We start from the raw sequence: 25493 nt of genomic DNA, 5'->3' as shown, positions 1-25493 counted from the left end.
TTGTCACTGCTCACAGCTATATTGTGCATCATGAAAATATGTTACCTCATGACAGTTGTAGCTCAAGAAGTTTTAGGCCAGCCTCCCTCTGCAAATGATATCCTCAAAGACACAACATAGTCCCAGACATGTATCATTCCAGTACAAGTAATCCATACAGAAAATCTCTTCTCTAGAACAGAAAGATCAAGCATCCAAATGCCTACTCCCACAATATGGAAACAAAGTTTCATAACTACATTAAAAACCAGTTGAAACCAGTTTAACACATCAATAATACATTTTTATTTAGTACTAATGCATTGTTTGTACTGATAACATCAAGAAGCATAACCAGTTCAAAACAGGTGAAGTTTCTTGGAGCTTTCCACTCTTGAAAGTGTTCTGTGTCTCAACAACATGGCCCAGTACAAAGCCAAAAAGTTACTATACTGTAATTTACAGACAACCCCTCTGCACACTCAATACTCAGCTATGCTTAGGTAAGCCTGTTTGTCTTAGCGATGCCAGGGACTTGCAAAGCTACAGCTGGAAGTAGCATCCCATTGCAAAACCCATCTACGTTTGCCACATGATAGCATTTCATCTATGCCAGGGCAATCAAATTTCAGTGTTTTCTGCACAGGGGTTCTAGAAATCTGTCATCATAGTACTTCACAATTGATATGGTTGTTTACCTCACAGTGTTGGAGATTTCATGGGTCACGCGGAAAGGTGATCTAGCTGAGGTAACAGGTGACTTGGATTTTCAAAAAAGTTCATGCTAATGTCTCATAAAAGCCCAAGTAAACTGCCATGAAATAAAGGAAATGGTCATTTTATAAATCGGTTACTGACTCCAGTAATAAAAGGTGGGAGGTTACATGGATTCATGCTTGGACTTGTAGATTTGAATATTTATCTACAAAAAGGGTGAGCAGAAAGGTGGCAGTTTATTGATATTAAATTATTTATGATCACAGAAGTGGAAAACAGCTGCAAAAGGATCTTGTACAGTACTGATTGACCAGATAAAGCAACAAGGGAATTTCAAAGTCAAATGCAAAATAAAAATACAGTCTGAACCTCTCTAATGGGGTCAGAACTAGCTACGGCTAAGAACGAACATTACTGCCTCTCTTTCTGGGACTGATGACAGGTCCTCTTTTCTGAACTACTTCATTTAGATCTGTATGAACACTAGTGTGGTGTTCAGTTGTTGCCAAAGCAGTGAACTGAATTTTCAAAAACAAGAGGAAAGAATTAATTTTTTCTTATTTCATAGGACCAGAGAGAGAGATTGTTGAAAGGCAAAAATAATATGGCTGAAGTATCACTATATGTTGTCCTGTTCTTCTACTCTTACCAAGGCACCCACTACATAGTGCTGGCACAGACCTTGTCTGACCTAGTACAGTCATTCTTAGAGAAGAGGTTACACCTTCTGAAATGTGGACAGGTGCTCAGTAAAACTTTCAGATGTACACAGGTACTCTCCCCTGAACAGAAGGTTCAAGAAGCACCTAAAGCATTTTTGAAATTTTGTGCTGAAGGATTAATACAGTATCACACAGGAGTCTGAATTTCTAACAGGAGAAAACAAGTAGAGCAGGCTGATAATGATACATACCGAGCATTAGCAGGTAAACTGCTCGGTGTTGAACACACTGAAGGTATTGTCTACTGCAGTAATTACCACACGACCCTTCTTGGGTTCTGAAATTGCTGTTTGTTTTAGTTCAAACAAAATGAGGAAGTAAAAGTATTCCAATAAAAGTGGAATTATCTTGTATTCTCTCATTTCAGGAACAGAATCTGCAGCTCTTCAAATTGACCACTAGGTATGCTTTCAGCCACAATTAGCAAGCTCCCTGTTGTTGTGAGGTGAATGAACAACTTTCTGCCAAATCAGAAAGGTTGGAGAAAGATTAAGAAAATCATTATGTAACCTTAAAGTTATTTTTAAAAATAACAGATGCAACTCCAGGAGAACAGGAGGTGCTGCTGCTGGACATCCAACCTTCAGTATACCATTCTCTATTCTCTCCCTTTTCTTCTTTGTTTTACAATAATATACAGCTAACACAAAAGTTATTTTAAAAATCACCCAAATCACATCAGATTAGTACCAAACCATCGCATTTATTGTCTACTCTGATTTCCCACTAGAAGTCTCAGTATTTCTATTTATCTCCAATCATGAAGTCTGCCTTAATTTTTGCTTTGCAAGTGTTATGAATAAAGACATAATTGGAAGAAAGAAGATATTAGAACAGACAAAAGTCAGCTCAGCCATGGTGAGAACAGTTTTAGTACATCACACCAACTTCACAGACATCTCAACAAGAGATAATAGCAATGGATTGGTTTATTACACTGAGGGTATAGCTTTGCTTTTGGCATCTTGAATGTGTACAGCAAATATGTTATACATATTTTCATATTATAGCCTACAAGTAAATTAAGAGGCAGTTTGCAGAAATTGTGTTCAAAATGTTGCTGTCAAGCTCTCAGCCTCAGAATCAACAAATTAAGAGGAATTTTAATATTGCTTTGGACTGTGCATTAGGAACTGAGTGAACAACATGAATCAGCAGCATGTCCTTGCAGCAGAGGTGGCCCACAGCACACCAGGCTGTATTAGCAAGAGTGTGGCCAGCAGGCTAAAGCTACCTAATGGAAAAGCATAGAGAAGATGGTGCCAGACCCTTAAAGGTGCACAAGCGAAGTGCAAGAGGAAACATGAGAAATTCTGGTACATATTAGGAAAAAAATTCCTCACAGTGAAAGTGATGAACCACTAAAACAGGTTGCTCAGAGAGGTGGTGGACTCTTCATCCCTGGAGATGTTCAAGACTCAGATGGACAAGCCCTGAACAACCTGCTCTAACTGGACCTGCTTTGAGGTCCCCTGGCTGGGCTAGGTAGCCTCCATAAGTCCCTTGCATCCTCATTCTAAATTTGGCTATGATGAGTATATTCAAACTCTGTATACTAGATAATAAGATCCATGTTCTTAAAGCAAAATTTTCAGCTGAATTAATCTGTGCAAGGTAAACAGGTGTCCATTCAAAATAAGGATGAAACTAGTCATTTTCATTTGACCAAATCCAAGCCTGTTTCCCAAAGTTCTCACTGAAATGAAGAGTTTCAAGAGTTTCAAGCACTTAAAATGGCCTATTGTTTATACTTGTTTGTTAGCAGTCAAATAAACTTATTTAAAACAATTTATTATTTTTTAAATGTTTGATAAGTTTGCCATTAGCTTCTGCTACTCAGTATGATGGAAGACTTTGTCCAGTTTTGGACACCCTCCCCACCCACACTCAGTATGAGATCCTGATGAACTTGAGCAAGTGCAATGGAGGGACGTCAGGAGGATGGAGCACTTGCTCTGTGAGGAGAGGCTGAGGGAACGGGGCTTGTTCAGCCTGGAGAAAAGATTAGTCTGGGGGTCCCGACAGCAGCCTTCCAGCACGTACAAGGAGGCTATCAAAACGACAGAGCCAGGCTCCATCCAAGCACAGCGTGACAACACAACAATGGTCATAAACTGCAATGAGGCAGGTTCTAACGGCAAATAAAATGGGGGAAAAAAATATTATAATTAAGCATTGTAACAGTTTGGACAGAGAGGTTATGAAATCAGTCTTTGGCAGTTTTCCAGACTAGCTCAAAGGCCTTGAGCAACCTCATCTGAATGCAGAGCTGAAGGTGCTTTAAATAGGACACTGGACTAGAGACCTCCCTTGGTCCCTTCCACTTGGATTCTATGGTGCCTTCACCAAGCTGGACATCCAGCACAAAAAACTAGTACTTCATTTAGATTAAAAGATGCAGTATTGGCGAGGGAGACGAGATAAAATTTCCAGCTAGCCATCACAAACACTACTACGTTAATCGCTACCAGTCAACAAGAAAACTCTCACAAAAGGCAGAAAAGATTCAGATATTATGAAAAAAAATCCAAGCTGTATCAGATTTGACTATACCACAGAAAGCAGCATCGCAGTAGATTTTGCATACCCATAAAAGACATGGTCTCCTCTTCTTCCATCAACATTTTGCTGGAATGCCTTGCCAAGAGCCCCTGTGCACTGCACCTCCCCCTTTTTGTTAACAGCACAATGTCACTAATGTCGTACTCCTCTTTATGGCTCTTTTAGATAATGCAGATTTTGTCACCTTGAATTGCAACGAAACGCACAGATTATTTGCTTCATAAGACTACTTTCACATTCATTGAAATAGTAAGAGGTCCATTCTGTGTATTTAAGAGGTTAACAGATTTTATTGTTTTCTAAAATATTTTACAATAGAGACCCAAACCAGTAATTCCTGACAATTTTAGTAACCACCTTGTGGATGAACCATTATGTTGATAATTTTTCCTTGACAGACACATACATACATCCACTTTCTAAGCTTGCACATTTTGATTCATTGAAAACGATGACTAAATATAGCTATAAGCTCAAAAAGCAAACGATAAAGTCCAAGACTACCAACAGTGTTTTATAGTTACCTCAAAATAGATTTGTTAGCTTCATTACAGTGTAACTTCCTAACATAGCATATCTACTTACCTGATACTTAGGGGTTTTTTTTAAACACAAATCTGCTGTAATTTTATAACCCAGTTTTAAATGTCACAAATGTATACTATTTGACATGATTACAGATGACTGAGCTGTAACTGCAAACAAATGTAGATTTTTACAGTGTTCTGCTACAATAATCCATGTAAGGACTAAAGCCAGTTTATATTTTGACCCACAAATTTATCCACAAATACCGATTTTGAGTATGTTAGTGTATTTACTGTACTTCTGAAAATCTAATCACAGAATACTTTGTCTATGGTACAGTAATGAATATGACAGGAAAGCAGATTTAAATATACCTATAATTTAAACTCTTAAAACAGTCTAAATCTTATTGACATCAAAAGGCTTGATAACTAATAGCCATGCTCTTTATATTTTGGAATATCAAATTATATGTACATATACACAACATAGATAGGCTCTTAATAAAAAGCATTTAGTCTATTTTACAGTCTTCTCTGTTCAAAAAATTAGTCTTTGCAGATTTAACATTTCTAATCACCCAAAAATCATTAGCAGTTTAAAGAAGTTGGTTTTTTCCCCCCTGCAAATGTGTGCTGGAAATAGCTACTGTTCTGGGGTTTATGCATAATTTATCTTTCTTTTGAGTGCCATTTAAGATCTAGATGGAAAACTCTTAGTTTAAGTGTCAAACCACATAAGCAACATTCATAATAGAATCCCAGCCCATGACACCTGCAGGTATCTCTGCTACAAATAACCTTCTGTAACAGATATCTATTAAATACAGTATTTGTTTTACAACTTCAAGCCATGCTGACAACATAGAAAGATTACTACAACATGGAAAGAGTTTTCATTCAGTCAACTGGCAACTAAATCTCTGTCATAATTTAAGTATTAATTGATAAATCCAAGCATACAAAAAGGTGCTTACCTACAAAGCATTTAAATAAAAAAATACTGCATCTTTCAGACATCGCTAAGAACAAATAGAAAATTAACTATAATCTTTAAAATTCACGTTGCAAATTACTGAAGGTCACTTAAAATAACTGATTAAACAAAAGTGAGCGTAAGCCACATACCTGGGGTAGGATGAGGCACAAGCATAGGAAATGCAAAAATGTTTAGGAGTCACATTAATAGACCATGTGGGAAGAAAAAGCTTAAAAAGTATTTTTCCTATCATACTATTTTTTTCAGCCTAACCCCTTTCCTTTGCATTGTGCACAAGTTGTGAAAACAATGTCAGATTATTAGTTCAAACTTTTATCTTTAAATCACGGTGATTTCAGTATCGAGCTCTCGCCTCTTCATTAAAATATATACACTCTATACATCATTCAGCTTCCTCTCGCTTTAAATATATACTGTACAGACCCACAGAGCTTTTGTAACACTTCTGTATTAACTTTGTCCTTTGTCACTGGATTGGTTCTACGTAGTTTGCTGGGTATAAACCAACTTGTCCATTGTCCAGACGTCCTTTGCACCAACCCTGCTCGTCTTCATTCTCCATTTTAGTTAACTCATCCCCTGCAAAAAGAAGGAACATTGTTAACAAGCTGTAACCTTTTAAGTAACAACAGGAAGATAATATGGCAGTTACCTACATGTCCACTTTTCTTCCCCTGCCCACCCCAGGCCCCAGTAGAAAGCCTCCCTTCTTTACTCTTCATGCTTTTGATACTAAGAATACCACTTAGAGATTTACATATGGGATTCAAGGCCCCCAATTTCAAGAAAATAGGAAGAAGCAAGCTACTTTGAAAGTAAAACATTACATTGATGGCATTTCAAAAAGGTCATAGGATTTTTTAAAAGCACAATAAAGAATGCAAACTTTTCAAGTGATATACAGTGTTATTTCAGTATAAGATCAAAGACTCCCTTATATCTAAAGGCTGTGAAGAGACAGAGATAGCTGTGGACAGTACAGCTACCTCTAAACAAGCAGAATAATCCTACATTTTTGGCCCTCAACAAAACGTCAGTGCAAGTGAAATAAATATTTCATTAGGCTTACTGTAAATATATACTCTTCTAAGAGTTTGTGGAACATAAGGAGGAAAATGCTACAAACATTAAGACGTGGCAGTAAAATTCTCTTGAATTATACTTGCAGCTTTTCAATATACCACTACCAAGTTGCGATGCAGAAAGATTTAAAAGAATCTTATACCTTACACTTTGTTGCATCTCTCTCTCTCTCTCTCCCCCCCCCCCCCTTCCTCATCTTTTTAAGAAATACTAGGATTGGGATTTAACTTTCCCTTTTATTGCTCTGGCTTTATACTGCAGGAAGCTGATGATGTTGCTCTAGAAAAAACAACTAAGAATTTGTTTGCTAACTTACACAGCAAAAGCTGAGACTGATTATCCATTCAGACTTTTATGAATTATAGCATAACCTTTATTTACGAACTATAACATAACCTCTTTTTGACTATCATGCACATCTAATCTTCTACATCCTCAGGAAATACGTTACCATTAGAGAGTTTGCAGACTCCAAGATGCTGTATATGAGGAAATGAATGTCCACCTCAGCCAGGCAAAAAAGGCCAGACTAAGTAACAATTATTTCCTCATGTACAACTTATTTGTCTCAAAGTATTTCCCTAGATAAAACTGATTAGTGTTTCATCTTAGTTAGCAATAGGAAATGCATGCTGAAGATATTAACCACTCAATATGGCTATAAATACACAGCCTTGGTATCATTTAGGAGAACAAATACTAGCCTAGAGACTATCAAGTCTTTGGTAGAAATGGACAAGCTTCATATTAAATCTTCTCAGATATCTCTCTTCTATAGCTTGTCTGTTAGCTAAAAAAGGTTAAAGCCTCATCTCCTCTAGTTTCTAAGTTTACCAAATAACTAATAAAAGAACATTATGAACAAGTGTTTGGCACTAGGGACTGTACTTGGCTTATGGAGACGTCTTACAATTTTTTCCACCATTTCTAGCGCTGCAGAATGAGAGTGTACAATTTCAAGCTTTCCTGCCACTTCTGTGATGTGTATTTTAATAAAGAGTGAAAACAATGACTATCAAAGCCACACTGCATTAACAGTAAGCCCCAATGCAGTTGCACTAGTATTAGCAGCTAGGACTTGGAAACTCAGTGATCTTGGAGGTCTATGAAAATATTACCACTTTTAAGTGTCATCTGCACAACAGTTACAACGAAAACAGCCTTTCACAACTGCGATAAAGATAGCACACACAATAACACATTTTGACAACATTGCATGGTCTACATTTACTGTAGATATTTATTCTCAGTCATGGCAGAGACACAGTAGGGTGAGCTAGACATATGGTAGATGGTTGTGTCCCATCCTGTTACATGATTATAAAACCTCTCATAAGATACGAATAAACAAAGTTATTCTTCTGCTTTGGAAGCCTCCCACAGTTTGCCAAGAAAAAAGACAGATGTATAAAGTATTCCACTAACAAAAAGGACCTTCATGTATTAAAGTACATTTAATGGACCCTACACAGAGCATATATACTACAGCATGTACCTAGAAGTGATCACAAAAGCTTTGTAGGCAAATTCTTTGAGTATCCAAGGAAGTCCCATCTGAGAATATCCATGTACATTTAAACAGATGCCTAAAACACATTAATCCTCTGCTGACAGCTGCTTAGGAGTCTAGGCATAGTCTACATAGAAGCACAGGAGCAAGTACATTTTAAATTGGCTTCTGCATGACCTGGTGAATTTTTTTCCTTAGTCTTTCGTATGTCCAGTGTAAACCTAGTCACATCAATACTTCGCCTAAAACCTAAGTGAGTTTGACAGTAGCCATTTTATAATTCAGCTTCTGTAAGGGGATTCATAGTCTAGCCTGTGATCCCTTTCCTATGATTGATACAGTCATATAATTTGGTGTTAATACATACTTTAATGCTCTTCCTTCAAAGGTATTAAGCTATTTTTCAGTTAAGCCTACATACATCTCTTACAGTTCATACTTCCTGTACTTCATTTCTACAGACCTCACACTGAGAACCACTTGGTTGAAATAGCTTAATGCAAGTCACACAGCTGCTACTAAAGCACAGAATGCCTAACTTTGTATTTAACCATTACATCTGGGTGTATAAACATTGCATAGTTTTGCCACTGAAAGGCTCATTACTGTAAACCCTTGGAATGCCATCCTGTTGCCTGACAGGCACGATACATATATTTCAAGAGGATTAGAACACTTCCATCCCCTGCTGAGAAAAAAGGAGCAGTTAAAGTCTACAGAATGAAGAATAATTTTAGCTGCTGTGCATTCCAGAGAAAGTTCTAGATGTTTTGTTACTGCTTTCCTTCTGTCAGGGTACAATTCAGCAAAGTTAATGGACAAACAACCCATTCTTCCTCTCTGGAAGCCTACAATGCTTGTCTACAAAGAAGAGTCAGATATATTAGTTTCACTACTAAAAAAGGAAGAAGGCGAGTGAAAGGTGGGAGCACCACCACCTACGTTGTGGGGCTTTTTGGTTTAAAAGACACAGACTGCATTTAGAATATGACCTGGAAATACACTGTTCTGAGCACCACCTTTCTCCACACGCAGATGGAAGTCCAGCAGTTCACTGAGTAGCTCCATCACTGACTTGTTTACTACATTAACTTTAAGCCGTAACATCCACCTAAGACCCACTGTTGGTGGTGTAGAAGTAGCATACTACTTACGAACCCCAGCTGAAAGTGAAGTAGAACCAAAAGTTTTCTCAAACTTTCTTTCAACACTTGAATCCTGTTTTTCCTCTACAACTAAGTCAGTCATTACAGGAGAAGGGAACAAATCACAAGCAAATGGGCAAAGAGACAAGATCAATGAGATTGCCTATCTCATTTTCACAAGCTGAGGTTCGGTTTGCTTTTGCTAAACTACTCATGCAATCTTGTTCTGGAATTCCTGGTTGGTAAACTTTTTGTGTGCAATTATGGGCAAGACAATAGAACAATTGGCTGAAAGAGAGCTCGAAAGGCATGGGCAGGGTGTAGATTTCACCTTTCATCACTAGAGGGTGCTGCCTCCGGGCTGGCCAGATGATTAAAAACGAAGTCTCCTACTTAGGCGGCTAAGTGAGCTGCCCAGGCACTGGCTCAGCGCACAACGGCTGGTAGAACTAGCCCAAACTGGAGGCAGCAGTACCCATGGCGTGCAGCCTTCGTACCCTTGTGCCAGCTCTGTATGTGTGGAAACATACCGTGGCATGGGTGTCTCCTGTCAGTTGCCTCTATTCTGTTCTCTCAAGTCCTATAGCAGCGAGGTAAAAAAGGAACGGGGTTTATGGCTCAAGAGAAATACAACATCCTAAGAAGGGAGATGTACAGTAAGCGTACCCTAATATAATGCAAGACAGGAAAAAAAAAAAAAAGCAAACCACAGGTAAAGACAGTTACTCTGCTTAACATACACTGAACGGGGATGGAAAGAGAGAGGAAAAAATTATCTGTCCATGGCTAAGTTTTCGACCTTAAGAAGTTAGCACTGTAGGAAGTTGGAGGCCAAAACCGGTTCCAGTTTAAACAGAAAAAATATCAGTTGATTAGATATTGTTTTAAGATTAGCTGCTGTAGCGTTTTCCTTTAAAAAAACAACTTTGTAGGGTTGGCATTTCTAGACAGCTAAAAGCAGCAGCTGTTACTGTCACCAACTAAAAAAAGGAGGAGACAGGATTATCAGTTCTGCAGCTCATTTTGTTTAACACAAGATGCTAAGAAAGAGATATCCCAAACAGATGCATCCCAACACATTCCAAACAGGGGATACTAAGAAGCGCTATCAGGAGTGGTGAGGGTTAGATAGGATCCTGTAAGTGGAGTTGTACATTCAGAGAAACAGGTGACTTCAGAAAATAAAATCTGAAGAGAAGAACTCCCCCCACCTTTTCTTCTTTTGATAATTATTTTAAGTGAATGTTGTAAACTTACCAGCTTTAAAGCTGAGTTCATCTTGCTCTTGGCCCTCATAGTCATAGAGTGCACGTACTCTCACCTCCATTGCAGGAGAGGTATCTTCATCAAATGGATTGGTGTCTCCATTTGCATCAGTGGAAGAGAAAGGATTGTTGGACTCTTCATCAGACCAATCTGTAGGGTAGCTTTGGTTTTTTTCATAGCTGCTAACACTGAAAACAATTTTCGAATTATTCTCTTCTGGTCTTAAAATAGGAGACTAGAAATACCACTAAGATATCAGTTCCCCTAATTAAGCTTAAACTCCACTCTAAGGCCCAGTTTTGAAACTTTATTTCTGGTATCTTCTCACCTATGTTTAGCTGACAATGCCTCATTCAAAAAACAAAAAAAGCATTCTTGCAATACATTTACAAAGTTAGAAAAGGGAAAAAGAAAAAAGATATCAAAGACAACCTCCCCACAAACTCCAAAAACTTCTCTATCAAGAAATCTATATAATCCACGGGATTATTTACTCTAGAAAAGTAAAAGGTATGCAGCTAGATGAGAGGAATTATCTGGTTTAGGATAAGACATTTAAATGGCTTTGCAGAACCTTCCTCCCAAATCTCTATGCACCTCTACAATAGCTTTCAACACTTTTTGTATGTTGCAATCCACCAATAAAGAAACTTCATTATACTGCAACAACTTGATCATTTAAAGAAAAGTTCACTGTTGAGCATGCACATGCCATTTAAGAGAGTGGTATGACATCCTTAGTGTGCATACTGAAGTAACAGGCAGCTGCTTGAGAAGGTCCTAAATAAAAAGAAAGCGATCATAAACGCAGATTTATCCAGCGAGAACACACAGAGCAGTGAAGCTCCAGAAGCAGTTTCACTAGAAAAATCCATCAGTTTTAGCATTTTATAGGACTGGTAAAGGAAGGAAAAAAGCAACAGCAGTTTTTTAGCAACTGCCAATAACCCCAGTAGTTTCAAACCAAAGATCAAGGCAACAGATATGGCATCTGTTAGGAAAGACAAGTTAGGTTACAGTGTTGCTTACATAACGACTTAAAAGGCCTTCATGCACTGACCGGCATACTGTTATAGAAACCAAAAATAGAAAACCCTGGATAGAGAAAGTGCAAGTGTGAAAACAATTAAAAAACAACATTTCACCAACTTTTTGATCTTATTGTCCTCCTTTTCACTGACAGTACTCCCAGTATCTTCTTCATCTTCAAAGGGATTGTAACTTGATTGTACTGACTGCACTGTGTTACTCTGGACACTAAGACTGCTAATTTGGAAAAGAAAGAGCATTATGGTGACCCTATCTGTTTCAGATTAGAACACTGTCATCGGTGTCCCACTAAGCAGTTTCTTAGCAGACCCCTTCTCCAGCCAAAAAAACCAACCAGACAAAAACCCAAACATCTATCAAGTGTAGCATCAGACCCAAGAAAGTTCGGAAAGCCTCACATACGATACATTCCTTCAGAATTAGCATATCCTTCATGGACCATAACTCCTTTTTCTTACTGCCTGCAATAAAAGGCAGTGTGATTTTTCTAGCCAGTTTCATTCCTTTCTATAGCAGCTGGTGTTAACAGTTTTGTATTAATCACATCCAGAATTCTGAAGTGACTAAACATTTTGCAAGCTAAGATTTCAAAATATAATTGTCATTTCTAGGGATGGGAAGATAGCAACAGACTAACTACCAGATTAGCTACAGAAAGTTCAGTTGCTCATGAAGTTTGGTTTCTTTTAATTCCCAATGGAAAGAGAACTGTAAAATGGAGAATAATTCCCAAAATATTTTGTGAGCTGCAGAAACACATCACTAAAAATGCTCACAAATAATTAACATTTGGTTGGATAGTGACTTTTTGATCCCATAGAGCTTAGTGTACTTGAAGATAACAATCCTGTTCAGTTAGTCTTTTTAGGCATGAAAAAGAATACCTGCTATGTTTGTTGGGCTGTGAAACTTGATCTCCCGTCTGATTAATACCAGTCAGAGTCACTCCATCAGAAGCCTTCTTCTTTTCTCTTCTACTGAGAGTGCGATTCAGATCTGCAGACCACTCCTATGAATGAATCCAAAATGTGATTGAGAAATTTAATTAAACAAGTAATTATCATATTTAATTTTCAGACTGAATTATGGAACATACATCTACACATACAACAGTACAAATAATTATTAAAGAGATAAGTTACTCTAAATGATTCAGTTATAGTTCCCATCTAGTTCCCACCCTAGCAAAGCAAACAGATATCTGTGCTACTCGCAAAATCCCAAGGTTACCTGCACTTCCCTGCTTAGTATTCTGAACACCTTGAAAAGACTTAAAATACCAGACATCTGGCAGGCAACTGGAGAAATCAAAGGAGTTGGCCAGTGCAGCTTTTTAAAAGTTGTACCGAGAGGGCTCACTGTTTCAAATAATGCCAAGACATCTGGCTTTAAAAGGCAAACCTTACATTTAATTTAAAAAGGTATTATAGTCTAATTTAAGACAGGGCTTACTTCTCAAGAAGCACTCCAAGAATGACCTATGAGGAAGCTCATTTTTTAACTCACTGTACATCACTTCTCCTGTCCCTAAGATCTGAGCTCTTACAGTACATCACTCTAGGTTTAGGGAAATTTATTGTCCTTAAAAGCCATCCGTAAGAGTTAAGGCTCAAATCAACACAACTGTTGGCAAGACTCTCAATGCCATTTGTAAAGTATCCCCTCCTTGATGTTTTGAACCATTCGGATGTTGCAGAAGACAGACAGACAGGCATGAGGAGACCTAAACACAACTTCTACCTATCAAGGCAAACTAAGCTGCATGCTGATACAAAGCAAGAAACAGAGAGCAAACTGGATGCAACCAAATATCCTATGCTGAGACATGTTTCATCTCAGAAGCCTTAAAGGTAAAAAAAGTCAGGAGAGAGTTTGCCATACAAAAGATAGCGTTCGAGATAAGTATTTAACAGGAAACAAGAGATTTTGCGAGTTGCTGTTACTACTGGTTTATACACATAGCACAGTTAGTCTTAAGTGATCTCTGGCCAACTTTTCAGAGATACCTCATTATTTTAACTTTGTACAAATACATATTGGATTTCTGAGTTGCCATAGTTTAAAGACCACTGACCTAAGCATATTTGCAGTTTATAATGCAATTTCATATTCATTTGATCATGACTTTTTTTTTTTACTTACGTCATCCTTGTAGCATGTAAATGAGAAAAAACTTGATTAGAAAAACAGTAACAACAGTATTCAATCTGTTAATTACAATGCTTATGAAAAAGGATGACAATTTCCCCACACAGAAGTAACTGTAGTTCAGTGTTTCAGGCAAAGAAATTCTGCAGTACTATTATGAGTTTTTTTTCCTCAAACCTAATCTAAAGTCACTCAATATTTTAAAAACAAGTGATATTTTCCATTAGCGCTAATAAGGGAACAGTGAACACTCCAGAGTTGATGCTTCCACTCCATTGATTTAACGCCTAGAAATTATTTCAACTAAACCCATGATTCTGGTCGGACAAACTCATCCCAGTTCCAGCTATTTGATACTCTGGTACTATGACCTGCACTGATACATTTTGGTACTTGTTTCTTGTAGGCTATGTTAGCAGAACACTACTTAAAGAAGAAATCCTTTCTTTGGAAGATGGCATTCAGCAGTAAAATTACCAACTGGTTAAAGGTGGAACTTTTTTTAATATAACAGTATTGAAAAAACTAGTTAAGACTTATAATACACATTTTCAGGACTGATTGAAGTATTTAGTTCAAACTTTTTCAAAGTCTTTGCTGCTTACACTATAATTACCTGCTAACAGCAAAGAGATTCACATTGAAGTCTGACACCAAAGCAGGGAAGTAAAACATGCAGGATAACATACACAGGTGTCAGAGGTGTGTCGATCAAACCATGGCTTACTAATGACTTCAGTAATGACTTTAGCTTAAAAAAAAAAAAAAAAAACCACACAAAAAAAACACACTATAGGATTTTTCTGGTTTACCCCTTTCCTCTTTAATTAGGTGCCTGATATAATCACCTCCAAAAGTTGGGGGATGAGGAGAGCCCAATGGAAATCAAGAAACAAAACTGCTATGACTTGTAAAAACAAAAAAATTTCACTGCTGGAAGCCTGAATTTAAAAGTTACACCAGAAAGGAATATGACAAAAAGCAAAGAGGAAAAAACAGACAAAACAAGCCTGGGTTTTAAGTACTCTGACCTTACCTCAAACTGAGGCCAATTCATTGACATCCCTGGACCTTGATTAGCTCTAAACCACCGCAAGTCTTCAACAGCATCTGCTGTTTTGATATTCTGTTCCAGTTCACGATAGATATTTTTGTAACTGTAAAACAAATTTGTCTTCAAATTTAGTATAGCATTTAGAAGCATTGCAAATCCCCTAGTCAGATTTAAAAAAAAAGACTGTTTCAAAGTTCACAATATTATTGAAAAAATTTACAGCAAGACAGACTTTTAAAAACTCATGACAGACCTATTAACTGCCTGTAAAAAGGGAAGAGTAGTCCAACAAGTAAGCTTGCCAAAAGTTCACAACATATAAACATATAAAATCCTTATTTGCTAGATTTTAGACTTATGACTCGTGTAACTTAATTGGCTATCGTTAAATGCAAGAGTTACAGAGGAATGTATTTAAATTACTGAATGCCAATCTTGAAATTTCTTGAATTTAAAAGCTTGTCTACAAGACAGTAGAAACTGTTTTTGTGATAAATCCATAGCATTCTATGAAAACTCCTGTCTTAATCCAATAAGAATTATAAGTCATTATACAAATAAAAATATCAAAGCTGAAGCAGAGTTAAATGGGTTAAACATTTTCCTATGCAGTTATAGTATCTGCTAACTGTTTTTATTGTTCTGGGTACTCTCCAATTTTACTAACTGTATTATTTATACAAAATATCAAACACTATAAAAAAGAACCTTACTACTTTTACTTATCTCTTAGTCTAATTGTTTTCCATTAAAGTTGAGTTCTCATAAGTATAAAGTATTTTACAGAATAGAAGTCATGTTGCAGATACAACTTTGATCCCCCGCTCCTAGACCATACACATGATGTATTCAGACTGTGACTGTAAATACAATTGTTTTATACAAAAAAACCTAATATGGTGCAATATGGAACTCAGAGTATAAAGAGGTCTTAACAGCCACAAGGCTTAAAATAAGAGACACAGAACTGCCAGTCTGTATTCAAGCTAGAGAGAGTTTTGGAAACTCCTTCCAGACCAAGTCACACAAAATTTAGAATTATAATTCATTAATGCTACATTGTAAAGGAGTCAAACTTTCCCAAAATATAATTCCAAATTTCTCAATTTCTATATATTACTTGACTGCTTTAACATGTATGCAGTATGGGTTTTTTTCTACATCAGTGGTTCTTTGAATGTATTTAAGCAACAGAAAGGCACGTGCTTTGAGAAAGGGAATAAATAATTTTGAATGATACACTAGCCATCAGTTAAATCAACAATACGCTGGAGGTCTACATCTGAGAAAACAGGACAGGGCTGTTTTCTGGACTGTGCTCTTCAGCATTATTAGTCTTAAGAAAGTTAAAAATCAGACTTCCTTTTGAGGGTTTATTCTACACTTTTTATCTCTGTGTATTCAAAGCGGCACAGATAAGGAAATAGATAAACAGTTACAGTTGCTTTATCCCTAGTTTTATCCTAACAGTTCTTTTCTTTGCACCTTATTAACATACCGTAAGACACCGCTCCAGGACCTCCTAAGGAAATCATTGCCTCTCCACTTGGTCATCTTCTGTAGTCTTCTCCCAACCTTGCCCTTTAAGTCAACTATTTCTCATATATTTCTGTTCTGTAGTTTTTTTCAACCTAATTAAACTGAATTCAAATGGGCAGCAATCCTGGCTATCTATCTACTCTGAGATTAAAAAGAACCTGTCTTCCACAGCAGTTCCATAAGAACTTTGAAGCAACCCAAAATTATAATGATGCTAAAATAAGTGATCTTGCCTTTACCTATTGCTTGCTCTGTATTTGTTCTTGCCCCTATGTCACCCCCTTCGCTTATGCCAGCGCTAACATTCGTGTGACTGCATAGCAAGTCAGTTTGGAATACTGATCAGGGTTAAAACCAAACTAGATTCTTCCTGCCCTAGGTTACCTTGATCAGCTCCTTAATTCCACTGGTTGGACTACCGTAAGAGTTTTGTCACTAGAAGAAGCAACAGAAATGAAGAGACAGCCAGGAGCACACTTTTCTACTTTTAACTGAAGTGCCAACCAGAGCGCAAACAAAACTCTGCTGTTTTAAGTGAGATGTAAAATTCCACTAGTGTTACAGCATTTGCTGCAAGTATACCAGTGTCTGTCTTCTCAAATGCAAGAGAAAACAAACATGTTATAACCACTGCCTTGCTGATATACTGAAGTAGCTTCGTATCAACATGGCCTGTAGTAGTCGATGACATGCTACACGGTCTGACAAAATAAGCTGCATGAGCTCTGGTTTGAGTTCCCTAGCAGAAGTTTAGATTTCTTGGAATGTAGTGAGGAGGGTCCAGGCAGAAAGAACAAAGTACAAGACATGCGTTATACATACCACAGTATAAAGATCAGACTTTGAAATTGATAGGGACAAGAGTTCAGCAACGGGCAACCAATAGATCTTTAACATTTATCCCCTAGTTAAGGTAATTCCTTTAGACTGAACTCGAGTATTTTAACAATAAATGTGTTTATGCCACAAAGTTCATGCTGTCTTACGCTAATAAATTCTAGTTTGTTCTCCAAGAAACATGCAAGACACATTACACCAAACCCCTCCTTTCCCAATCTTTGGTCCAGCATTTTTTGATTCTAAGCTCTGCATCCTTTTTAATTGGCACACATTTGATTATAAAAATACAACAAAAATTAGAGTTTCTTGGTTCATTTAACACTGTGTTAAATAAAACTAGCAAATGTTAGGGATAGATGCTAATCTGTTCTTAGACAAAACAAAGAATTAAGCTTTCACTTACGCTTTGAACAAATTGAAGCAACACATTAGAAACAAATCAGATTGCAAACTCTGATCTACTTGAAGTATGGATTATTTTTCACTGAAAAGTATTAAGCATTAATTTTGAAGTCTTACACAGTTTTACCTTGCAACATTAGACAAGTCAAGGTGTTTTTGAACTTCCAGTAATACTTCTCGAAAGAAACGTAAGCGTTTTTCCTCAAACTGCTGACACTGTTCAAATACCTGCTCCATGTTTTCCATATATTGAGGAGTGGCATTATCTAATTCTTTCAGTGATTTTTCATACTTTTCTTTTGTCTGGGGGTGGAAAAACAAACCGTTAGCAATGTATTTTATTACTACCCTACATAACAGACTTATCGATATAGTAATGGCCAAGATTTAGACCAGAAGTTCCCAAACTTCATTCTCTTTTCATGACCACTGTACCTATGTCAAGTTACGATGAGTTACCTAACAAAACTGCAGAACAGTTACAATAAAGCTCTAAGCTTCTTCTCTGGCCTTTTAAGAGAAACCATGACAAATGTTAATGTAAACTAAAGATAAAAACCAAAGGAGCCACAGAGTAAATCAGAGCAGGCAGTCTTTCAAGTTACAGGTCTCTTATTTAAAGATCTCCAAATAGTTTCAAAGTGTTGTCTTTTCTCCTTCAGTAATTTACATAGTCCACTGTGAGTTATTACCAAAAAAAACCAAACATTGTATACATCCCTGTGAACATAAATTGCCTATGCTGTGAGCTCAGTTAACAGATAGAACCTCAGGCTCTACACTGATCTACAGAAGTAGTCCACAGACAGGAATTAAAAGATCCCACCCAATGTAACAGCAGCCTTCCCGAACACAGAACAGAATTCTCAAAGGGAAAAGATGGCTTTGAAGAAAGTCACATAAGAAAAGCCTCTTGGTAGCAGCCCGCCAAAGAGATAGATCAAATTGAGCAATAGAATGATATTTCCAAAAGTGTATTTACTTTCATTTAAATGGATTTTATCAGCTTACTTTCTTAAAAAAAAAAAATGCATTCTGCAGTCAAGAATAACTACAAGTTTAGATGTTGTCAGCAAGTTTTAAGTGCCTATCTCACAGCCTCTCAAGTGAAATAACTCAACCCTCGCTACTAAATGAGTAGAACTCTGTCCTAGAAGTTCACTGTCTTATTCTGCTTTGTTCCCTGCTGAAAGTACTTACGTGAAATAGAGGCAATACATTATTCATTCTTCACAGAAGAACTTGGCAATAACATATGCTTTGGAGAAAACTCTAAATTTCAGTATAGGACCGTAACTGGAAGTGAGCTGCCCTGCAGTCCATGGCACATTCAGGAAGGAAAAAAAGCTTAAATATGCACAAGCTATAGGTTAAAAAGACTGCATACAAACAGTATGTTAGCATACAGTATTACCTTTAGTACATCTTGTTTGCTCCTCTCCACTTTGTCTTGTAATTTCTTAAGTTGTTCAGGATTTAGTGCTGGATCAGCTTTGCTGTTTGTTTCTCTGGATATAGCCAGTTTCTCCTCTTTGCAGGCCGCATGGTATGCTTTCTTTGCAGCTTCCACCTACAAAGTAGATTTGAATATTTGCACCTGGGATAGTTTACACAACCACCATCAACTGAATTTTTTAGCCTTATAATCATGTTGCAATGAAGAAAGTGTCAGGTTTTGTTTCAGGATTTTTTTTTTTTTTTTTTTTTCCCCCCCATTTAGGCCAAGAAGTGAACAATACACAAGAATCAACATAAGGAAATTATTGTAGTACTTATGAATCAGCATTCTCTCACCATACAAGAAATGTCACTTATACAGCTTAGAGAAGTGTGGAACAGACTCAAGAAAAGGTTTACAGAAAGTCCTCAATAGAACATTTTTTCCTCATGCTCATGTTCTCCTGCTCCCCTTCTTCTACAAACCTGTTATTTAAGAATAATGTTACATGACAGGGGAAAAAACCCACAAACACTTTTCCCCTGCTTATTTCTTTGAGCGATTCGTAACTTTCAAATGCATGAAATCAGATACTGTTAAAATGACAGCTTAAATTCCACTTTTCCCAGATTTTCACTGAAGTCACCAAGATTAGGAGAGACCAAGAGAAAATACTTATTTTCAGAAGAGGACAGAAAGGAAGAGATCTTTTGGAGAAAGGAGGGTCCAGCAGAGAGAATAGGGAGTTTACTCCCTTATAGAGATTTGAGACATTAATATATTGTAACACAGGATATCTAATACATAATCTACTGCTGTACCTCTTTCAGCTTTTTTGCCCAGGGTTTCTGAGCTTTCCTAAATCCATCTTCTGCTTCTTTGGTTTCCTTAAATCCTCCCATCATTTGCTTATGAAAGGCTTCCTTCTGCCAGTTCTTGATTTTTTCAAAGTCTTCATTCATCAGTGAACCTTTTACTTCTAGATGTAGTTCACTCACTTTTTCAGCTTCTGACATAAAAGCACACCAAGCCCTTTCTACTGTTCCATACTGTGGGCCTAAACACAACAGAAAGTGTCATTCTCAGTAACCATCACCCACATGGAACTTATATTCCCAAGAAACTACCTGAAGCTATTGACTTATATTCACTTGTAAACACCAATATCGACGCAAACCTGGAAAAGGGAACAGTTTCTTTTCAGATAAATTTAGAATATTACAAATTTTTACAGCAGAAGAAATTATATTCATTTAGTCTGGCCTCCTTCTCCCTCTACCATGATTCTCAGTATTCCACCTATTAGCTCCTCTTTGAACTGCCTTCAATTTCTCAATGTACTTTTTGAAGCATGGAAAAAGACAAATTATTTCAGAATATATTAAAATGGTATCAGATTAGCCTTCCACTAGAGCAATGCCTAGCTCTTTTGTTACTAGTCTTTTCCCCCACAACCACTGCCCCCTTATTATTCAGATACACTTTTCAAACTGTATTCCATACCATTAGTTTGAAACCTAGAAACAGCCAGTTCTCTAGAACTGAATCTATTTGCATACCTCAACACTGAAGGCAAGATTCATCTGCTTCAGTAAGAAACAAGCAAACTAGCAAAGGAGTGGGGCTTTGTTTGTTTTTAATCAAGAAAAGCTTGATCATTTGTTACATTACTGAGCCTTTTGCAAAGACTCCATTATAGGCTAAAAAGTACAAAATTTCTACTTTGTACTTACCAAAACAAAGATATACAGAAACACTTTTTTTCCCATTTGAGAAAGTTTTCAGAGATCAAAATCAGAATGTATTACCTTTTTCCACAAGCTGTTTCCACCTTTTCGCCCATTCTGTAAGCTGCTGAGCATAGACCTTCTCTATTCGTGCCCGTTCATGAATACAATTCATAAGATCATTGCAAAGTCTGTGACCATCATCAATTCGTTTTACTGTCCGCTTGTAATTTCCAACCTGTAAAGAGAAAAATACTTAACAACTCCTGCTTGAAAGCTCTGAAAACAAGATAAATCTCTAATTAACACAAATACTGTTACCTAGGAGCAAAGTAATCTACTGGCAGGAATTAATCAATTATAGCATAAGGTATTTTTCAATTAATCTTAAAACCTAACTGCAACACCACCACAAAGGCCACAAGTTCTCCTGTAAAAAAGCTATTAATTTTAAAAGTGAAAGCTTTATTATATTTTATTAGTCCTGCAATGTAATTATGGGCAGTCATCACAATTGTTCTGCATTATTATTATTATTGCTTTAGATAATCAAGATATTTAACACAAATACAGTATTTCCCTCTTCCATGCATATTATTAAGTACCTAGTGCCTTAATTTTATGCTGTGTTTAATCTTTCAGAATTAATAAAACTGCAAAGACATGCAAAGGAGTATTGCAACATTTCTATCAAGCATAATAGTGGGTTTTTTTTTTTAAGAATGTAGTATGGAAAAAGCACAACCACTATATATACAGCAGAGACCAGATATGCTGTTTGTTACAGCTGTGCTTCACTGCTGACAAACTACATAGCAACTCTTTCAAAAGTATACTGTAGCATTTAATGTGGGAAGATACTGACAGCACTTACATGGAGTTCCTATACCTAGAATTAACTTGCGAATTCTAAAGAAAAAAAAAAATACAGCTGCGCAATGTACAAGCTACAAAAGGATAAGGCTATGGAGAAAAATGCACACTATATAATGAAAATCCATTATATAATTAATACCCCCTTTTCATTTTTGTGTATGCACCAACATGGAATCACCAATCTAGATAACTGAAGGGAAAAAAAAGCCTGCTCCCAGAGTAATATTTCCATTGATTTCAAGGTCACTCAGATTGGCTTTTGTAAACATTACACAAGACTCAAGAACTTGGTTAACAGAATTTGCACAGCCTATTAAATATCACAGTCAGTTTCTTATCTGCCCTAACCACCTGACTGAAAAATAAAGATTAGCAGTAAGGCAGAAGATTAAACATCCAAATACTTAAAGCATGTTTGTAATTTTTACATTTGAATCATATCTGATTCACATTTTAAATACAGGAAATGATCCAACTTTTAGGTTCACATTTATTCAGAATTTTGTAAGCAGATGTACATGCAAGCCATCTGCTTAAGGAAAAACTCCTCTAAGTATATAGGGAAATACTCTTAAAAGGGGAAAAAACCTGTATTGAGTGCTGGAAAAATAAGTGACTATGCTGATAAATACAGACATATGTTAAGACTCCTTATCAAAGGGCGGGGGGGAGAAATCGAAACCATCAATGTCAGGACAAAAACAATTCCTTTAGATAGTGGCCTCAAAGCATTAATTTGGGGATGTTCTTGGTTTTGGACTAGAGCCGTTTCAACGGATCAAAGAAATTTAGGTAGCATCTAAGAAAAGCATTAGTTAGCAGTCACTGATTTGTCTAAATCATGTAAAAAAAGCACACACACACACACACCAGCCTTTAAACATAAGTCACTATATAACTGAAGATAAGTAGCTACCAGCATCACAAAGAAGCTGACACCGAAAATCAAGATAGTCAATGCATCCATGTGAAAACAGATTTCATCTATTAACAAAACAGTATGAAAAATAACCTCTCATTTTCATGAGAAATAAAAATTGAGAAGTAGGCAGTTTCAAACTAACACTGTACACTAAGAAATAGAATATACATATGTAATCAAAGCATTAAGAAAATTAAATACTTCAAAGAATACTTTCTAAAGCCTTTGTATTGGAAGGTCAAATCATTAATCTGCTCAAAATTACTCCAGCTGTAGGTTCACAGCCAAGCAGGCTGTTAAAACAGGTTATGCTAGCTTGGCACAACTACTGAAACCTTATATTAGCATCAATTTGTGTCTCCAGTTATGTGCCCAGGGATTTATGTGTCTAGCATGAACATTTCCTTTAATAAATTTTCACTATTAAATTAGCATTTTAAATGCTAATATTGAACGGGAGCTGGCTGCCTCATGGTATTTTGTGTTGTCTGAGCAAATTCTAACCTCATGGTAATATCTAGCAGTTGCCAAATCTCAGGCAGATATTCGGAGAACTGAATTTAGCTTACCTATTATGGTCCACTCACTATTATTGCATAAGGCCATCTTTAAAAAGCTGCATGCAGACCACAGATAAGTCACTCGCGCTACCTCCTTCTCCACAGGAGGACTGAAGGAAGTAGCATCATAGTTTAGAACCAGTATAAAGAAGAACCAGGCCTACAACACTAGAAAATAACAACCTTGTATTCCAAAGAAAGCCTTTTATACCAGTATTTTAAAGAAAAAAAAAAAAAAAAGTGCTCACTTGATTTATGAAACAGTAAAGTATGTTAGACATCACATTCAAATTTCATGCCCTTTGAGGAACGTTAGAATTTTGGAAATACAGCATTTTTCTGTGTTTCATGACACACAGAACATAAAAGTTATATACTTGGCATTTAAGAGTTTAAAATACTAGTGGTTTATTTTAAAAACTGCATTTTAAGTTATGGACACTGCAATGACAATTTTTTTTTTTTAGACGTGGAATGTGCAGCCTGTCACTGTAGGAGGCAGACTTAGAGGTATGAGAGCACAAGGTATTTAGACTACAGAGCCAAGTAAAGGGAAAAGAACTCCAAGGAACTACTAGGTTAACTATAGATAAGTTAAAACAATTAAATTAAAAACCTATAAACACACTAAAGATACCCTGAATTCTGGAGAAGAAAAACATGACTTAATACATTGTTTTATACAAGACTATTTTCTCCAGTTCCTGAGGTAGACTGCAAACAGTCTGCAAGACTTCCCCCTTCCTCTTCACATGAAGTATTCGAGCTAAAACAAAAATGACAAATTCTTTTACTTGTAGCAACTGACCAGGGGGAAAAAAAAAAAAAAAAAAAATCCCGTCTTTCTGTGTTTCAGTCAGAGCCACATTTACATAATGCCTTGCAATTTTCAGATTTCTCGATTGGCCCTGTTCAGTACATGAACGTATGATTTTGCTAGTTAGAAAAAACTTTCTGATCATTCTGAGCATGGGGCTATTTCCTGTTAAACAGACAGCAGGCAACTAAGACATGAAGTTACTAGTTTCCTTGTCCTACAAATGCAACATTTGTTTCAGGAAGGTAAATTTTAAGATTAAACTTTCTCACAGTTTCAAGAATGAGAGATATTTAAAAAATATATCCTGCTTTCATTTTAGCATCAACACTTCACCCATCTGAAAGAGACATTTTATTACATGATACCAAATTCAGTTGCTGTTTACCCTTAGTTGCCAGAGACACTTCAGAAGGAAATAACCCCAAGAGTTTATTTCTTCAAAATACCACTATAATGGTCACTTTCTTGATGCAATCAGTGAATTCCGTGAAAACTGTGATTCACAGTTTTGTGTCACACACCCCCCGCCCCACTTTTCTAAGTTGAGTTAGCAACCAGTTTCCCCTCTTCCACTGCAAGAAATACTGAGCTTTGCTACTAATAAGCATCAGTTGATCCTATTTTGCCCCATTTATCTCTTACAGGCATTATAGATGCCTTCAAATCTCCATTTTGCTTAGTCAAGAAAACATTCCTTCTCATTTTGATATTTCCTCTCATGCATCAACACAACAATGTCACCTCAAATCCCATTTAGTATAGCTAGCCGTCCAGTCATCTCTCCTTTGTGACCACCAGTGTACTAATGTAGCCAAGCACTGTCACTGATACGATCTTTAGTGGAAATATTTGAGAGCTTACAACCTCATTATTTAACAATTTCACAGCACTAAACACAAAAGGAGAGTCTTAAATTATTCTAGGCTCCTTTACCTCAACTGATTTTTTTTTTTTTTTTTTTTTTAGCATATTCATAGAGCAGGATAAAAGCCTATAAAGAGTTAAACACACTTAGCAGGTTTTTCTGGTACGCTGAATGAAAAATAAAGGTATTTAAATTTGTTAGCAGCCAAGAAGGTGGCAAACGTTCAGCTATTGCTAAACTCCAGTCAGTTAATTCTAGTATATCATGATAATTGTTATAACCACAAATATTTAAGGAGTTTCAAATGCCTGAAGTAAGATTTGATGTCAACTCCTTTTCCAAGCTTGCCTAGCTTATTCATAACTAGTCAGCCTTTATGAACTGGAACCATTTGAAAGTCAGTCAGTCACCATAGCATACAACAAGGGTTTTTATGGGCAAATATGCATAGGCAGGAAATACAGTAATGAGCTTTGAAGGCTTATAGTCAAACCCATGCATACCGATGGCCAATATGGGGACACACTTACTATTTCCAGCATTCCATTCAACCATGACTACAATTTCTTTCCAGCTACATCAAACAGGAAGTTTCCAAACATTTCGACCAGCATTAACATCTCTAATACTGCGGGTTTTCTTTTTCAAATAAAAAGAATTATCTTGGTGCATAATTAGCACATACACAGTCCAAGTACCTAGGAGCACTAGCTCTGTGTATTTAAATTTTGTAAGTTTACC

At 36.7% G+C, this 25493-nt stretch overlaps 1 protein-coding gene across 2 annotated transcripts in view; it reads right to left on the bottom strand.

Moving 5' to 3' along the window:
- Positions 1–5505: 5505 nt before the first annotated feature.
- The window catches only part of PACSIN2 (protein kinase C and casein kinase substrate in neurons 2), a 61204-nt gene continuing 41216 nt past the window's right edge, over positions 5506–25493 (bottom strand). The window contains exons 3-11 of one of the 2 annotated variants that reach the window (XM_082309443.1): positions 20791–20947; positions 19804–20039; positions 18959–19114; positions 17672–17847; positions 14746–14866; positions 12446–12570; positions 11661–11777; positions 10503–10699; positions 5506–6086 (exon numbers count right to left, since the gene is read on the bottom strand). In XM_082309443.1, the coding sequence (XP_082165569.1) occupies positions 5974–6086; positions 10503–10699; positions 11661–11777; positions 12446–12570; positions 14746–14866; positions 17672–17847; positions 18959–19114; positions 19804–20039; positions 20791–20947 (1398 nt within the window). In that variant the 3' untranslated portion in view covers positions 5506–5973. The remainder of the gene's footprint in view (positions 6087–10502; positions 10700–11660; positions 11778–12445; positions 12571–14745; positions 14867–17671; positions 17848–18958; positions 19115–19803; positions 20040–20790; positions 20948–25493) is intronic. The other variant, XM_082309444.1, reaches the window with a different exon arrangement.

The sequence above is a fragment of the Platalea leucorodia genome (assembly GCF_965183815.1).
Source record: "Platalea leucorodia genome assembly, chromosome: 4".
NCBI classification, from domain to species: Eukaryota; Metazoa; Chordata; class Aves; order Pelecaniformes; family Threskiornithidae; genus Platalea; species Platalea leucorodia.
Note: the sequence above shows the minus strand (reverse complement) of the source record. Positions and strands in the feature narration are given on the sequence as shown.